A 19551-nucleotide genomic window follows, 5' to 3' on the forward strand; every position below is an offset into this window, starting at 1 on the left:
CTGAATAAAGAAAATAAAAGAGAAGGGAATGAAACTTTAATAGTTAAAATCTTTACTCTTGAAATACAACTACATCTATTCTACATGCTGACTACAAAACAAATTGAGGACATAGAGAAAAATATAGAGGATGCAGAGATCACCCAGTATATTCATAACTTCAAACAGTGAGAGCCACCAACTTATGTACGTCTTTCAGGACATTCTCAGTTTTCATACATAGATATCAATGTGAAGCTATAAACTGCAATCATAATAAACATGTTAAGTAGTCAGTTGCTTTCACCTAATTAATTGCTTGAAGGCCCTCCCGTTGCTTGCCGGGCTCTCCGAGAGGGGTGGAGGAATCGAACTCAGGTTGGCCATGTTGGCTGCGTGCAAGGCAAACGCCTTACCGCTTGCTATCGCTCCAGCCCAATAAGTCAGGTAACCTAGAATCACGGTCCTCCCGTTGTTCCATCGATTTGCTCGAGCGGGCCCCGTAACGTCTCCATTGGAGACTTTGCTGTTACTGTGTTTGGCATATTGAATACGTCACGGGGAGCTTGCCAGGCTCTGCCGTGCGGGCGAGATACTCTCGGTAGCTTGCTGGGCTCTCCGAGAGGGGCAGAGGAATCGAACTCAGGTCGGCCATGTTTGCTGCGTGCAAGGCAAATGCCCTTCCGCTGTGCTATCGCTCCAGCCCTAATTAATATAGTGTGAATAAATTTTCATTATAAGTACAAAAATATGATTATTCTTAGTGATGAAATAATTTATAAAGACAATGCACTATTTTAAAATTTTCTTTCATGGTATTTGAATATTCCATATCTGGTTCAATCAATCAAACACCGTCCTCCCGTTGTTCACCGATTTGCTCGAGCGGGCCCAGTAACGTCTCCATTGGAGACTTTGTTGTTACTGTGTCTGGCATATCGAATACTCTCGGTAGCTTGCCGGGCTCTCCGAGAGGGGTGGAGGAATCGAACTCGGGTCGGCCATGTTGGCTGCGTGCAAGGCAAATGCCCTACCGCTGTGCTCTGGTTACTTTTTCTATTATAAACAAAGATGTACCCATACTTCTGTACAATGTCTGATTATTTCCTTGGGATAAACTTAAATATAATGTTGGTTTTAACGATAAAGTCATTTAAAATATCTGATATATTGAAGATAGTGAAATGTGAGAGTGCAATATGCTCACCATATTCTCATAAGATAATATACATCTCTTTAAATATTGAGAAACTTCTTATTTTTAATTTGGGTGTTAGAAACTGTAAACACCTTTGCATAATTTTATTGGCCTTTTGGGTATCTTTTTTAAAATATGCTTTGCTTTTCCATTAGCGTGGTTACATTTTTCTTAATGATTCATAATAAATAATTACATAGACTCTTAAGATTGCTTCCTTTCTCCCAATTATGATTTTTATTTTCAATGAGTTTTATTTGTGTTATAGTTCTATTTGATTCCGATCTAAAATTTTGATTTTGGTGAAGTCAAATTATTAGTGTCCCTTAGATTTTTTAGTCGCATCTTATTATGGGTGTTTATATTATATATTAAACATTCCAAAGTTGATCCATATTAGCATGTTCTCCTTAATTATAAATCACAATGTAAGCATATCTTCTTCCATCTCCAACTTTCTCCCCAGCCTGGATTTTATAATTGATATTTTAAATGGTCTATTTAGATTTACGTAGGTAGCTTTATAAGATATAGTCCTATAGTAAAAAAGTAGTTCGTATTTAAGAAACAAACAGCAAAAAAAGTAATGTTACAGAAAGGACTTTTCCTCTTCTTCCCCTCAACTTCTTTCCCACTTTCAAGTCTCAAACTCAGCTATAAAGGAATGACATGCTTGGATTGGCAGGACAAAATGTTGGAGAGCATTTCAGGAAGTGGGAAGAGATTACATCAAGGCAGAAGTAACAGGAAATCTCTAATTATGACAAAACTAACCTACCTCAATCAGAATACTGGTAACAGAGGAGCTAAGACTAATGCCAGTAGGCCAACACATGAGTGACAAGTTCAAGAGTTTAGGTGTCATGTGGTGTGTGAGAGGCAGGATGGGACGGGGGGATGGGGGTGGGGGGGGATGCTGGGACCCGTGGTGATGGATGACGGGCACTGGTGGAGGGATGGGCACTTGATCATTGTATAACTGAAACCCAAGCACAAAATTTGTAAGCCTATAACTGTACCTCATGGTGTTTCACTAATAAAAAAAGAAAAAAAAAACCATCTTTGAATTATACTTCTGCCACTTATCAATTATTTCACTGGAGACAGAGTTCCTGGATTTCACTTAAAAGATTTATATCTTGGGAATGAATAATTATTTTTCTGTGCTGTGAAAAAAAATTAGAGTAAAGTTTGATAAATTGTATATACTACTGTCAACCATTTTCTTTAAGTGATAGATGCTAAAGTCAGCTACACATGCCAGGTAGACAACATAGTTATTTTAACACAACAATTTCTGATTGATTTTCTTTAGCACACCCTGTGTGAATAGGTCAACTACAAATTATGTCCTATATCATTTTCCCTTCTAGCAGTTTGCTAATAGGATCATCTAACAAGAAAAACAAAGGAAAACAAAAACCTTTTCAAGATTAAAAACATCATCTGGATAAATTTAGATGATTTTGATAAGTACATCGCAAGATTAAACTGAAGAGAAAAAGATATCTTTATAGCTACGCTTCAGTTGAAATCCTCCTTTCTGAAACATGATAAGATATGCAATGTTGGTTTTGCCAAGTCTCATATTTTGCTTATGCAGGACACCAGAACTTTATAGTTTTAAGAAAGAAAATAAAATTAATATTCTTATCTTGTTAATCTAACCTTCAAACTAACAATTTTTAAGTACAGAGTCATTAACACCCATAGTCTCTGTGTGTTTGGGAGTAAGAAAAATATGTTCCCTTTATTTTGCATTTGCTTTAGGAATAATGCTCAGAACATGAAATTATATACAATTGACATTTACTGATTTTAGAGAGGTCTGAAGTTTTATATTTGCTGACATTAAGTGGTATTATTTTCAGTTGTGAAAGTCTGCCAAAATATGACTCTAGTCAAGGTAACCACTTAGGCATATTTATCATTTTCTTTAAATATCTTTCTAAGTATATCAGATTTATAATAATTAAATTCTGTTACAGCACTACTTGTGAAACAAGGCCTCTACTGAGAACTGCAAAGGCTGTGTGGTGCACATACCCATTAATCATACAGAGTGGATATGAATGGTGTCCCCTGGAGTGGTGCACAAGTGGTTCGTGTGAAAATGTCCATGTAAACAAAGTAAAATTCTGAGATATGTATTCTGTCTTAAATGTAAATAAAACTACACCTCTATAATACATTCTATCTTTAATGCAGAATTACTTGTGATTTTTTATATTCATTCACAAATATGTATGTGTATGTGCATATGTGCATATATATTATGACCTTTGAAAGTATAAATAAATTAAGGATTTACTGTGCTGGCACTTTGATGAAATTAAACTGAATAAATATTTTTAAACATGTTATTTATATATAATTCAGGATATCAATTTTATTCTCTTAGAGAAAATTTGGAATGTTATAATACCAACAGATTTTACTTTATAAATGACTTTTCATCAAAACCTCCTTTCAACTTAAAAATTAAATATTGCAACAGAAGGGAATGCCCTGCCACAGAGGCAGGGTGGGATGAGGGGGATGGGGGGATGGGAGGGATGCTGGGACCCGTGGTGGTGGAAGGTGGGCGCTGGTGGAGGAATGGGTACTTGATCATTGTATAACTGAAACCCAAGCACAAAAATTTGTAAGTCTACAACTGTACCTCATGGTGTTTCACTAATAAAAAAAATTAAATATTGCAGAAACACACATAAAGTACTTAACTTTATGAATTGAATGTTTACCTATGATCTTTTCACTTGGCCTTTTATCTTTCAAAGGAAAGACACTCAAATAATATCTTTGGCTATATATTAGTATATTAGATGTTGAATGCCTGTATTTACATTGCAAAATGTGCCTCAATACTTCTTAATAATGAATAATTGTATTATTGTATAAGTAAAATCAAAGCATTCATGTTCTTTTCATTATTACTGCACATACATGAATCTGAAATAAAAGGAACAAAATAAAAGGATGTAAATTTTTCTTTACATCCTATCCAGTGACTTTCATCCACAGGAAAAAACATGTTAATGTTTAGAATAAATCTGTCAAGTCTCTTTATAAACTTATAAACATACATATATCTATATAATTTCATGTCCATCTACTTTTAAAAATAAATGCAAACACTAGTCACAGTTTTCTACTTCTATCATTTTAATTAAGGATATATTTCATATGCGTCCAGAGCCAAAGAGTAGCAGATAGTGTACTTCCCTTGAACATGGCTGACCTGGGTTCAATCCCTGGCCCGACATATGGTCCCCTGACCCCTCCATGAGTGATCCCTGAGCACAAAATGAGTATAATAACCAGAATAAACCCTGAGAACTGTAGGGTATTGCCCCAAAACAAGAGAATAAAAAGTATAAATATATATATGTATATATATATAATATATCTCATTTCACAACATAAACTTAATTTGGGCTCTACTACATTCTTTCTAGTGACTGGTTTTATATATTGTGATTATACTCCATTTTCTTATTTAAATTACTGAATTACCTTCTGCGATTATTAACTGTTAAAAAACATGCTTTGGTAAATACCACGTACAAGTAGATTTATATGAGAATATCCATAGGGAAGATTCATTTAATTAGAATTTGGAAACCATAAGATAGCAACATTTATCTTTGCTAATTTCTCCAAAGTACTTTTACAAATTTAACCTATCACCACCATTAAGCTGTGTTTTCCTGCATCCTCATTAAAATTGGGTATTGATTGATTGATCATTTTTTATTTTAGTCAATATTATGATACTGCAAAGATAATATATATATACTATCTTGTGTGAATATAATGAATTGTAACATTATTGTCTATTCCTATTCTTCACCTTGTTTTCCATTATCTTGTCTTCTACAGGGCTGGAGTGATAACACAGAGGTAAGGTGTTTGCCTTGCATGCAGCCAACATGGCCAACCAAATTCGATTCCTCCGCCCCTCTCAAAGAGCTCGGCAAGCTACTGAGAGTATCTCGTCCCATGACAAAGCCTGGCAAGCTCCCCGTGATGTATTCAATATGCCAAATACAGTAACAAATCTCACAATGTTACTGGGCCCGCTTGAGCAAATCGATGAACAATGGGAGGACAGTGACAGTGTCTTTTAGATATTTATATGTAAGAACTATGTGTGCAAAAAATATAAATTGCTATTCCTTTCTATTTTGAGCTGTCATTCATTATCAAGACTTAGAAAAAGTTACAAGAATTCTAGGGATTATACCAACTTCAAAGAATAAACTGAATTCTCCACACCTTCTCCTATCCTTTTTCATATTCTATGTAAAAGGGAATTATTTACCATTAGGCATTTTTGTAAAACTGATCTGTAAAATCTAGAAGCCATTTTATGTACAGATCTTTGAATACCTTATATGCTTATTCTATTAAGATCTCCTATGCCATCTCAGTCAATTTTGGTAATGTATAGTTCCAGAATATCTTGAGTTCTACATTTTAAAACCGTGAATATAAAATTATATTTAATGCTTCTATTGAACTTTTTTGGTGAGTGGTGGAGATGCTAGGTAATATGAGATTAAAAAGTCACTTATATGGGAGGTATCATTTTGTTTGCCATATCTTGCCTCTAGGGACTAGAGGAGAGGGGCAAAGGAAGATGATAATTAAATGTGCAGTAATTTCAATTCAGAGTGGATTCTCTGTCTGCCCTGAAGGTCACAGTGGCCACAGCAGAACTACCATCCTTCTTGACATCAATATTCATTCTAGTTTTAGTTTTGATATAAAACTATTGAGTACTGCTCAGGACAAGCTGTGCCTCTACAATATAAACATAACGTGAAAATTTTTAGTTAAAAAAACAAAAATAATTTTCATTACATTAAAAGTAAAAAAGTACGAGTATAACTTATTTATGTTCTCCATCAATACTTAAAATGAATTATTCTTATTCTTAGACCTTTTTCTTTTTCCATTTTTGTATCTTAATTATTCTTTTTTCTTTTTATTTTTATATCTTAATTATTTTTAGACCCTGTACTTTTTTCTTAATTAAAAAGGAAACTAAATGCTTGCATGTGTGTCAAATTTGGAATATCTGTATAGGTGATGTGTGGCCCTGGTTTTGTCCCAAAATTCAGGTGTCAGCACGAAGAACCTTGCAGGGTAGTCTCAGACTTCTCTTGAAGGAATATTGTTCATTAAAAATCAATATATTTGCACCAAGAGTTAAAGATAACATAAATTTTAAAGTTGCTTTAAGGGCTGGAGCAGTAGTACAATGTGTAAGGTGCTTCTTGCTTCTTGCAGTGCCCTGGCCCACTCCTCAGCACCCAATGGTCCAGTTAGCTCATAGCCAAAAATAATAAACCCTGAGCACAACCCGGTGTAGCTCCAAAAACCAACACTCAAAAAAGTTGCTTTGATTATAATTTTATCATTTATTTGTGGTGAAAAAATAAACATGTGTTTAGAATTTTCTAGATGGGCTCGTTTTTCTTGTTCCTTTGGGGCCAGACTTGGCTGTGCTTGGTGTTTACCTCTGGCTCTGTGCTCAGGGATCATTACTGGTACTGCTCAGGGGCTGAAAGATGGGTTGGCCTTGTGCAAGGCCAGTGTCTTCACCCTCGTATTATATCTCAGATCTCTGCCTCTGATTTTTGGCTGTTGTTAAATCTTTATTTTTCAGTTCTGGGACCACATCTGGCAGTCCTCAGGAACTTACGCGCTAGCTGCTCAGGAGTGACCCTCTTGTTCAGGGGGCAATCTGAGCTATCATGGAATACAAACAGGATCAGCGCAATCAAGGCAAGTGCCTTACCTATGGACTATGTGTCTGGCCCCATAACTTAGTTAAGATGATTCTAATTTTGTTGGCGACCTCCACAAGAGATGACAGGAGTCAGTCAAACATAGGCCTTCTCTCCATCAGGTCTGACCAGGGGGGTGATCAGATTCTTTACAATCTCTTAAATCAGGTGCTAATGAGCTCTGATGCCTGACTGCTATTTTCTTCATGATGGCTCAGTGGCCTGAGGGAATCTGATGAAGGCATATTGAATCAATTTGTTTATCTGGGGGTACTCTTAAGATATTTGGACAGAATCGTGGATCCCAGACAGGTAGGTGAGGTACAAATCCGTTTTGTGTGTGGCCCTGAATGTCTTTCTTGGCCTCCAATGCTTTTGCTTTTTGCTTCAGCTTTTGGAACGGTGGTGGTGAGGGGAGGGAGAGGGCTCATTCTTCGCTTTCCACACTATCTTCTTGAAAAGGGATGATACTTTAAACTTCCATGAGAAGTCTTATTCTTGAAGACTAAATAGCCTCAAAGCTATTTTTAAGGCTCTCGTCAGCCCCAGGGAAAATACAAAAGCAAATGAAAATTAAAGAGCCAATCCCATTTCCATTCTCCATTTTATCATTCTATAATCCTAAATGTCATCTACCTATATCCTTACAAAAGAGAAGAAAGACATGATTCTACAATTAAAATGGGGAAATGGAGTTATTTATTACTTTTTTCTTGATGAATCTAGTATGTTTGCAATGCCTTCACACTGTACGATACAACTCCAAAATAGAAACATTTTCAACCAAATTTTATGAACTGATACCTAACTTGTAGTTTTAAGTATAGCGTAAGTAAGAAATTTAAAATAAAATCAAATGCAAAAGGTATTTTGCTCTCCTTCAATTTTAAAGCCTTGCATTAGAACAAGTATCCAAAGAAGGGTGAATAACAGCTACTGCAATGATGAAGTATGCAATTCATAAATTCCAAATTAACAGCATTCTGTAAAGCAGATGAGTGGCTTTTACCAATTGGGTTTTAATGTCAGAAAAGTTATAAAAATAAACAATCTCATTCAGTTTACTTCTGACCATGGTCACTCCTGTCCCTGTTACTCCTAACAATAGTAGCATCCAAGACCATTAAGGAAGACTTTTAACAGCACATTTAGACTTCTTAAAATGATCTATCCTGCAGGGAGCTCATTTTAACTAATTACAGGTGTGACTATATGTAAGCATTTTCAAAAGTGTCTGTAGGTAGACTATTCACTGTAGAACTGTCACAGAATCACCTATCTACTATTATTGAGGGGCCACTGTGCCTGATATTGCTTAATTTGCTACAGTAGAAAGTCAGCACACAACCCTTGGCTTCAAGGCAATTACAGTTGAATTTTTACTAATAGCACAGCTGTAGGGCGTCTGCCTTGCACGCAGCCAACATGGCCGACCCGAGTTCGATTCCTCTGCCCCTCTCGGAGAGCCCGGCAAGCTACCGAGAGTATTCGATATGTCAGACACAGTAACAACAAAGTCTCCAATGGAGACGTTACTGGGCCCGCTCGAGCAAATCGACGATCAACGGGAGGGCCTTTACTTTACTTTTACATTACTTATATTAATCTATAGGAAACAAATTTTAAAAAAATACTTAAAAGGCAGCACCTATTGATGTAACAACTATAGAGTATAGTAGTCTACATTTAGCAGAAACATACCAATAGAAATAAAATAATACAATGAGATTTAAGGAGCTTGCCTAAGCCATTTTTAGAGATGCATTGCAATTAAGAAAGGTTTGCTTCATTGAGGACGTGGGATTTGAATTAGTCTTTAAACAATGAGTAGACTGAAAATGGATGGGAAATTAGAAGAGATTTAACTGAATTAATTTATCTCACTTTTCCTGATTTTATTTGTATAAAGACATACGTACTCTATCCAATTGAGCTTTGTCAAATAATCCATAAATACATAAAGTATATGTGATTAACAATGCTTTTAATGCCAAAAGACAGCTTATTTTCTTAATCCAAAGCTCATTTTATGTAATTATTCTTTTTGCGAACTACTAGTTGGTTATATTAACACTTGACTAATCTTGACAAGAGGTTGCTTTAAGCAGTTAAAGATCCAGATGCTGATCAGCATGCATTAAGTGATTCAGCTTAATTGGTTCCATCTAGATAAATTACTTACCTCAGTGCCTATCACAATTTCGTCCCTGGTAGAGTAGAACAGAAACTCATAGAGTTTATAGTGTTGAAATAAGCTGAAATACAAAAGAATTATGCACCTCTGATAAATTTAATTCATAAAATAATCAACCTGTGAGAATATTTATTATTCTTATTAAATATATTTAATATTATTAAAATATAATATTAAACTTCCTCAATATAAGCCAAGGTGCTCATATTGAGGAAGTTTAATATATTGAACACACTAAATATTAAATATGGAGTACCTTTTTAATTCTAGTATTGTTCAGAAGTGCTACAAAATTAAAGGTTTAGTCTATGAAGTATTAAATATATAACATAGTACCTAAAATAGTATCAGTAAACTAATCTGTGGTAAATGGATGCTTTAGATAATATTTTTTTCATTTTGAATTTTATTGGATTAACATCAAATAATTTTACTTCTACCAAATAATACAAAATTCTTATTATTTATCACATGTTTCCCCAAACTGATATTCTGGCTTAATGACACTGAATTTTATAATCGACTGCCATATCCATTTCTTTTTATATTCTCAAACTGATTTGAGATTAATTTAATCTTTTATATCACCTGAAAAATGATACAATATAAATTGAAACACATTTAGTAGATGTCTATTTTAGATAGCACGTCAATAAAGAAGAATTAAAGGAAGATAATTTCTTCAGTTCCTACTCTGAAGGCTAAGGAATAGGTATAGAAAACCTATAAAGAACTAGAGGACAGAATTTCTTACAGCAAATATTTTAGTAAGTTTAAATGTCTCAGCCTTGCATTATCAAGAGCTTAAAATATACTGAAGGGCTGACTTCTAATATCCTGTTTGTGATAATATTTGAATTTTCCTAATACTCTTCCTGCTGGTTAGAAAATTAATAGACTCATAATACAGAAAATGCTCAAGAACAAAAATTGTCTTAGTGGTTTCTCTTTCACTCTAGTGCCTTTTGCTATTTAAGAAAATTGATTTTAATATAACTGAGAAATTGACATTTGCAAAATGTAGCTATAGACCATGTATAATAATGACTTTCTCTGAATGCTGTAATAGATCAAAGTTTCAATTCATTTGAAATCAATGAAGAAATCCTCAGGCAGCTGGGTCTCTTTCAGTTATACTAGCAGTTGATCTCACTACTAACACAATCCATTAAAATGTGATGGGTATGCAGACTCAGTCCTTGTACAATCAAGTTAGTCATCAACATTCACAAAACTTAGCTTTTGACATTTTGATTTGTTGGCTAGAAAATACATCAAGAAAGCAAATCACTTCACAATGCTTTTTCAGCATGTCTGATTTGGTGGGGGGGGGGGGGGAAACTCTAAATAATAGTGGTGAATCTTTTATTGAAACAATCTAATCAAAGCAGATAGAGTGTTAACTAGAATTCATCTGCCTCACAGGGACGGGGAGGGGTGGGGGGTGGGGTTTTATTGGGGTTCTTCATGGGAAAAAATAAGTATTGGTAAAGGGAAATGTGTTTGATATTTGCATGACTGAGACATAAACCTGAAAGCTTTGTAACCTTTCCCACAGTGATTCAATAAATAAAAAAAAAAAAATTGAAAAAAAAAAAAAGAAAATACATCAAGATCAGTGAAGTCTGGTATGCAAAAAAAAAAAAAAAAATCCAACGTCTTCCTTATACTGGTTACTTAGAGAAAGTAAGTTTTAAGGTTACACCATAGTAGTACACTGGCAAAATATAATTTTGAGTAGAAAAATTAGGCTGTGGGGTCATAAATAGCTTGGATCTCTCTTTGAAGTGTTATATATTTTTTTCTTTCACCAAGTTGTTTCATAAATAAGTTAATAAATTCTTTCTGTAGTTCTGCAACCTCTCAACCTTATTCCCCTCATAGCATACAGAAATAATTTTGTCTCAGGTCACTTTTACTACTATAAAAATAAAATGTATAATTTGGACACATTTGGTCAAATTTGCAAGATGAGGGACAAAGTCAGAATCAGGGTCATACAGATGAAGGTAGACAGTCAACGGAAGGGGACTTTTACTCCTAGACAGGCAAGTAATGGCCAGTATCTGCCTCAAGTTCCCACCTTAACTGGGGTTTCTAACATTACCAGGGAGGGAGCTATCAGATATTCTCACATAGAAACAAAGTCCTAAATCCACTCTAAGAGCACATTCTGATCACTTTTTCTATCACCTAAAGCTCCAATTTATAAAGCATTTTAATTTAGTCCTAAATCAAAGGGACAATACTCAGGATGAAAATGTATCACAACATCTAGATTCATGGCAGGAAGTGTGATTCTCTGTTGAACAAGGTTCGGGCCTTTTTGTTTTCCTCATATTGACTAAATGCTTGTCCATAATGCCTTCACCAAATCCTCAAGAATCGGTTTCATACTTAATGTCATAAATGTACCTGGGTGAAATATATATCCAAAATATATTTTTAAAAGTTGCTGTAGTATTTGTCCTTTACTGAATATGTTATGCAATATATAAAAATATATATTGCACTAGACTAGTCAATATAGCTGTGGTAGGAGGAATTTTGTGAATAAATATTTCAAATCACAACTTATGACAACATACAATTTAGACAATAATGAACATGTAAATTAAATTTAATTTTATTATCAAATGAAATTTCAACTTTATTGTCAGTTTATTTTCATGTGTAATGGGTCATGTTTGAAGAGTGTTCTCTCTAAATTGTCTCAGGCTTTTACTGGTAGAGAAAACAGTATCAGTTAAACTTGAGTTGATTCATAGATATATTATAAATTCATATACATATTTATAATTTCAAAATTTATAAAATTTTGTAGTCATTAAAATGAAAATTGTTATATAATTTGTCATTACACATCTGTGGACCTATGAGGCATTCTGAGCAGGTGATGTAGAAAAAGAAGTTTTTCTTCATGAAACTTCAGCATTAATTTCAGATATCCTCCTAATATTTTAATTTCTATGACAGGCTCAAAGTAATTCTTTTTAAAAAAATTTTATTATTTATTTATTTATTTATTTTATAGTGAGACATCATGAGGTACAGTTGCAGACTTACACATTTTTGTGCTTGGGTTTCAATTATACAATGATCAAATACCCATTTCTCCACGAGTGCCCATTTCCCACCACCACGGATCCCAGTATCCCTCCCATCCCTCATCCCACCCTGCCTCTGTGGCAGGGCATTCCCTTTTGTTCTCTCTCTCTTATTGGGTGTTTTGGTTTGCAAAAGAGGCTCGAGCGGGCCCAGTAACATCTCCATTGAAGACTTTGTTGTTACTGTGTCTGGCATATCAAATATGTCATGGAGAGCTTGCCAGGCTCTGCCATGCAGGCGAGATACACTCGGTAGCTTGCCGGGCTCTCCGAGAGAGGCGGAGGAATTGAACTCGGGTCGGCCATGTTGGTTGCGTGCAAGGCAAACGCCCTACCACTGTGCTATCGCAATGGGTGACAATCATGTTTAGTCTATAGTCTACTTTTCGCATACTTCTCCCATCCTGGGAGGATCCTCCGAACAACTTTATTTGGTGTTCCCTTCTCTATCTGAGCTCCCTTTCCCCCTAGCATGTGTGGTTGGCCTCCAAGCCATGGAGTAAAATTCCTGGTACTAATCTCGGCCATTCTTGGGTGTTAGTCTCCTATTTTGTTACTTTATGTTCCCCAGATGAATGCATTCTTTCTATGTCTATCCCTTTCTTTCTGAGTCATTTCACTTAACATGATACTTTCCATGTAGTACCACTTGTATGTAAATTTCATGACTTCATCTTTTCAAACAGCTACATAATACTCCATTGTGTAAATGTACCAAAGTTTCTTTAACCAGTCATCTGTTCTCAGGCACTCAGGTTTTTTCCAGATTCTGGCTATTGTAAAGAGTGCTGCAATGAACAAATAATTGCAGATGTCACTTCGACTATACATTTTGCCTCTCTGGAATATATTCCCAGGAGTGGTACTGCTGGGTCAAATGGGTGCTCAATTTCTAATTTTTTGAGAATCGTCCATACTGTTTTCCAAAAGGGCTGAACCAGTTGACATTCCCACCAACAGTGAAGGAGTGTCCCTTTCTCACCACATCCGTGCCAGCACCGGTTGCTTTTGTTCTTGTAGATATGGGCCAGTCTCTGTGGTGTGAAATGATATCTCATTGTGGTTTTGATCTGCATCTCCCTGATGATTAATGATGTGAAGCATTTTCTCATGTGCCTTTTAGCCATTCAGATTTCTTCTTTGTGAAAGTTTCTAATCATTTCATCTCCCCATTTTTTGATGGGGTTGAATGTTTTCTTCTTGTGGAGTTCAACCAGTACTTTGTATATCCTTGATATCAGCCCGTTTTTGGATGTGTATTCGGCGAATATCCTTTCCCATTCTGTGGACTGTCTTTGTATTTTGTTCACTGTTTCTTTTGAGGTGCAGAAGCTTCTTAATTTAAGATAGTCCAATTTGTCTATCTCTGTTTTCACTTGCTTGGCCAGCGGTGTGACATCTTTGAAGACACCATTAGCTTCTATGTCATGGAGGGTTTTGCCAACTTTCCTCAATGTACCTTATGGATTCCGGTCTGATTTTGAGGTCTTTAATCCACTTAGATCTTACTTTTATACATGGAGTTAGGCAGAGAACTGAGCCCATTTTTTTGCATGTAGCCATCCAGTTTTGCCAGTACAATTTGTTAAAGAGGCTTTCCTTGCTCCACTTCACTTTTCATGCCCCCTTATCGAAGATTAGATGCTCGTACGCTTGGGGTGAGATGTCGGTATATTCAACCCTGTTCCATTAGTCTACAGCTCTGCCTTTGTTCCAGTACCATGCTATTTTAATTATTACTGCCTTGTAGTAGAGTTTGAAGTTAGAGAGGTTTATTCCTCCCATTTTCTTTTTCCAAAGAATTGCTTTAGCTATTCGTGGGGGCTTATTGTTCCATACAAATTTCAGGAGTGTTTGCTCCATTTCTTTGAAGAATGTCATGGGTAATAGGGATTGCGTTGAATTTATACAGTGCTTTGGGAAGTATTGCCATTTTGACAATGTTAATTCTCCTGATCCATGAACAGGGGATATTTTCCTATTTCCTCGTATCCTCTTTTATTTCCTGAAGTAGTGTTTTGTAGTTTTCTTTGTACAGGTCCTTTACTTCCTTAGTTAAGGTGATTCCTAGGTACTTGATTTTCTGGGGCACAATTGTGAATGGGATTGTTTTCTTGATGTCACTTTCTTCTATTTCACTATTTGCATATAGGAAAGCCATGAACTTTTGGGTATTAATTTTATAGCCTGCAACTTTACTATTCAAGCCTATTGTTTCTAGAAGTTTCTTGGTAGAGGTTTTAGGAATCTCTAAGTATAGTATCATATCATCTGCGAATAGTGAGAGCTTGATTTCTTCCTTTTCTACCTGGATGCACATAATATCTTTTTCTTGCCTAATCACTATTGAAAGTACTTCCAGTACTATATTGAACAGCAGTGGAGAGAGTGCACATCCTTGTCTCGTCCCTGATCTTAGAGGGAAGGCTCTCAGTTTTTCGCCATTGAGGACGATGCTTGCTGTAGGCTTGTGTAGATGGCTTTAACTATATTGAGGAAAGTCCCCTCTATCCCCGTTTTGGCGAGGGTTTTCATCATAAATGGGTGCTGTATCTTGTCAAATGCTTTCTCTGCATCTATTGATATGATCATATGATTTTTATCTTTTCTTTTGTTGATATGATGGATTATGTTGATTGATTTCGAGTGTTAAACCATCCTTGCATTCCCGGGATGAATCCTACTTGGTCATGGTGTATGATCTTTTTGATGAGTAGTTGAATTCTATTTGCTAGTATTTTGTTAAGAATCTTCGCATCCATGTTCATCAGGGATATCAGCCTGTAGTTTTCTTTTCTCGTGGAGTCTTTATTTCCTTTTGGTATTAGAGAGATATGAGCTTCATAGAAACTGTTTGGGAGAGTTTCCATATTTTCAATTTCCTGGAAAAGCTTGAGAAGGACTTGCAGTAGGTCCTCTTTAAATGTTTGGAAAAATTCGCTAGTGAATCCGTCTGGACCTGGGCTTTTGTTTTTGGAAAGACTTTTGAATACAGTTTCGATTTCGTTGATGTTAATAGGTCTATTCAGATACTCCAGATCTTCTTGATTCAGCTTTGGGAGATTATAGGAGTCCAGGAATTTGTCCATTTATTCTAGGTTCTCTTGTTTCCTGGCATACAGATTTTAAAAGTAGTCTCTGATGATCTTTTGGATTTCTTTGGTTTCTGTTGTGATATCCCCCTTGTCATTTCTGATTCGGTTTATTAGGGTTCTCTCTCTCTGTTTCTTTGTGAGTGTAGCTAGTGGTTTATTTATCTTGTTTATTTTCTCGAAGAACCAGCTCTTGGTTTCATTGATCTTTCGGATTGTTTCTTTGGTTTCCATGTCATTGATTTCTGCTCTAAGTTTTATGATCTATTTCCTTCTGCCTGATTTAGGCTCTTTCTGTTGATCCTTTTCTAACGTCTTGAGTTGTGAGTTCAAGTTGTTTATGTGCATCGTTTCTACAGACCTAAGATATGCTTGCAGAGCTATAAATTTTCCCCTTTATTAAGGCTTTCCCTGCATCCCATAGGTTCTAGAAGCTGGTGTCTTCATTCTCATTTGTTTCCAGATATCTTTTGATTTCATCCTTGACTTCACTGTTCAGCATTGAGTTGTTTAATTTTCAGGCGTTTGATTTGGTTCTCCATGTCTGTGTGTGATTCATTTCTATCCTCAGTGCATCATGGTCTGAAAAGATGGCTGACACTATTTCTATCTTCCTGATTCTATTGAGGTATGTTTTGTGTCCTAGCACATGGTCTATTTTGGAAAATGTTCCGTGTGCACTGGAGAAGAATGTGTATTCTTTCTTTCTGGGGTGTAAAGCCCTTTCTCTTCTATTTATTCTTTCAAAGCCAATGATTCCTTGCTGGGTTTTGTTCTTGTTGATCTGTCCAGAGGTGATAAGGCGATGTTGAAGTCTCCAAGTACTATTGTGTTGCTAGCAATGTCCTCCTTAAAATCTGTTAGCAGTTGTTTTAAATACTTAGCTGTTCCCTCATTAGGTGTGCATACATTTAAGAGTGTGATTTCTTCCAGTTGTACATCTCCCTTAATGAAGAGAAAATAGCCTTCACTGTCCCTTCTAATCTTTTTCAAGGTGAAATTAATGTTGTCGGATACTAGTATGGCCACCCCAGCTTTTTTGCTGGAGCTGTTTGCTTGTGGGATTATTTTCCATCCTTTGATTTTGAGTCTGTGTTTGCTCTGAGTGTTGAGATGAGTTTCTTGTAGGCAGCAGAATGTTGGGTTCTGTCTCTGTATCCATTTTGCCACTCTGTGTCTCTTAAATGTTGAATTTAGACTGTTGACATTGAGAGAGAGTATGGTTATGGGGTTTTGTTTCATCTTTCTGTGCGGGTGTGTTGTGGTTGTAGGGTTTGTCTTGTCTTATAGTAGCCCCTTTAGGCCTTGTTTTAGATTGGATTTTGAGTCTATGAAGTTCCTGAGCTGCTATTTATCTAGAAAATAGTGTACCGTTCCTTCACTTTTGTGTGAGAGTTTAGCCAGATAGAGTCTTATTGGTGAAGCATTCATTTCAGTGAGTTTTTTCACTATATCTCACCACTGCCTTTGGGTTTGGAGGGTTTCCTCTGATAGTTCTGCTGTGAATCTAAGGGGTGCTCCTTTGTATGTGATTTCCTTTTTTGCCCTTGATGCTTGCAGTATTGTGTCTCTATTGACAGCATTGATCATTCTAACTATGATATGTCTTGGAGTGTTTTTGTTAGGGTCTCTTTTAGCTGATACTCTTCAGGCTTCTTGAATCTGAATGGCTGGTATTGTGGAGCTCTGGGAATTTCTCAGCGATAATTTGTTTAACTATGGTTTTTTCATTGGGATTGTTTCCCTGAGCTTCTGGTAGACCAACGATTCTAATGTTGTTTCTTTTGGAATCATCTCCTAGGACTGTGATTCTCTGTAGAGCTATTTTGAGGTCCTTTTTCACTGTTTGTTGTTGCGTATTGGCTTGGTGCAGTTGATCTTCCAACTCACTGATTCTTTCCTCAGCTGTGGTCATTCTATTTTTGAGGGCACAGACTGAGTTTTTGATTTCATCTATGGAATCTCTGATCCGTGCCATTTCTGTGTGAACCTTTCCAATTTCCGCTCTCATTTCTTCCTGTATTTTGTTGATTGTGCAATCGATTGTTTCTTTCATGTCCTCTTTCAATTTACTGGATATCTGTCTGATTGTTTCATTGAGTTGATTGAACATCTTAATGGCTTCATATCTAAATTCTTTGTCAGAGAGGTCGCTAAGGTGGCTAGCCCTTACTGAGGCTTCTGGACTTGTTTCCTCATGGTCTTCCTGTGGCGGGGATTTGCGTTGTTTCTTCATGTTTGTGTGTAGGTGTAGGGCTTAGGTTTCTTGGTATGAGTAAACTATTTGCGGCCGCGTGAGCGTTTTCCCACCCAAAATTAGACCACGCCCACTTTAAAAAGCCACGCCCACTTCTAAAGTGGCCACACCGCCACGGATACCTGGTGTGTGTCCGGGGGAGTAAAGACTGGCTTGGGCGACGAAAAGGGAGAGGTAGAGAGGCTCAGATCTGCTTTGTCTCCCGGTGTCCAGGGGATGCCTGGGGGCTTGCACGGTGAAATCCAAGTCCCGGGTTTGAGATTCGGCGGGAAAACTGACCTGAGTTGGGAGAAGAGACCAGCTCGGCTTGGGCGGCGGACAGGGAGAGGCAGAGAGGCTCAGATCTGCTTTGTCTCCTGGCGTCCAGGGGACGCCTTCAAAGTAATTCTTGAAATCATAATATAATTATGATTCCATGACAATAGACTAAAAAATCATTGTGTTTAACTTCATTTTCTTATTTCTCAAGTAATGTTTTTGTTAGTTCATTGGATTATTTGTTGTGGCTATGTAAGATTAGGGATTTGGTGTATGTGGCGGTATCCTAGTTAGGATACAAAGGTGACTAACACATTCCCTTCTAAACCGTTTTCTGAAATAAATTAAGAAATACATTGATGAAAATTTGCCAAAAAATACATAAGGAATGAAAACAGCTGCTACTTTTTAATCATCCAGGTTATCTAGGTGTCACTGATGCACCTGCATGGGTTTTACTATAAATTCTAGTGTCTATTATAATTCTCCAGGTTTAAAACTCAACTATTAAAAATGTGATCTCCAATAGAACTGCCATGTTCAAATCATAGGAGGAATGGTAATCACTGTATCACTGTCATCCTGTTGTCCATCGGTTTGCTTGAGGAGGCACCAGTAATATCTCCATTGTGAGACTTGTTGTTACTGTATTTGGCATATCGAATATGCCACGGGGAGCTTTCCAGACTCTGCCATACAGGCAGGAGAGTCTCGGTAGCCTGCCAGGTTCTCTGAGAGTGAGAACTAGACAACAAGAGGTCGCGGCAGGGGCTTGGTTTTATAGTCTCTGGATCCCAGCTGTTGATGGGATCACATGGCGCTGCAGCAGCTGGTGGGTGTAACTGTCTAGCTACTGGAAGATGGGGTATCTGGGATGAGGAGGCACCTATTGAAACAACCACACTACCAGGAATGGTAATATGTAGTGAAATCTCCTTGCACAGCGAATCCCAAATCTTGATGGGCAGAAAGACTTTGGGAAATAGATTCTTTTTCAGGTCTGGATTTCTACTCTCTCATCTCTCCAAACATAAGGATAGATAAAAAGATATCGTGGCTTTTTAAAAAATGTTATTGAATTACTGTGATATAGTTACAAGTTTTCATGTTTGGATTACAATCACACAAAGATTAAACACCCATCTTTCCACCAGTGCACATAATACTCCACAAATGAGCACAGCCCTCCTATGTCTGTCCCTCTCTTTCTGACACATTTCACTTAGCATGATACTCTCCGTGTCTATCCATTTATAAGCAAAGTTCATGACTTCATCTCTCCTAACAGCTGCATACGATTCCATCGTGCAGATGTACCAAAGTTTCTTTAACCAGCCATTTGTTCTAGGGCACTGTGGCTTTTAGAGAGAGGCATTGCTTCTTGCTTGAATTGTAGCACACAGTGCTCGGGTGTTGGGGGAGATGCCTTTCTGGGGGTGAAACCCAGCTATACTTGTCGGGCGGTTCAATGCAAGGACGCAGGGGTGATGGAGATCTCCCGGAGTACCTGGCTGGGTTCTTAGGGGCCTTCAAGCCTATACCTGGTGGTGTTAGGATTCACATTTGATCGGGTGCATGCAAAACATATGCCCCTGACTGCTGAGCTAACGTCCTGACCCTAAAGAGCTCCATTTTAAAAGAACTGTTGTAATACTAACAAACTATATTGTA

The 19551-nt window shown here is 36.8% G+C and overlaps 1 protein-coding gene across 2 annotated transcripts in view; it reads right to left on the reverse strand.

Moving 5' to 3' along the window:
* Window positions 1-19551, reverse strand: part of CABCOCO1 (ciliary associated calcium binding coiled-coil 1) — a 139921-nt gene that overhangs the window by 88973 nt on the left and 31397 nt on the right. For both annotated transcript variants that reach the window (XM_056107953.1, XM_056107952.1), the window contains exon 4: window positions 9155-9227. In XM_056107953.1, coding sequence (XP_055963928.1) covers window positions 9155-9227 — 73 coding nt within the window. The remainder of the gene's footprint in view (window positions 1-9154; window positions 9228-19551) is intronic.

This window comes from Sorex fumeus, unplaced genomic scaffold, assembly GCF_029834395.1.
Source record: "Sorex fumeus unplaced genomic scaffold, SorFum_2.1 ptg000183l, whole genome shotgun sequence".
Taxonomy (NCBI): Eukaryota; Metazoa; Chordata; class Mammalia; order Eulipotyphla; family Soricidae; genus Sorex; species Sorex fumeus.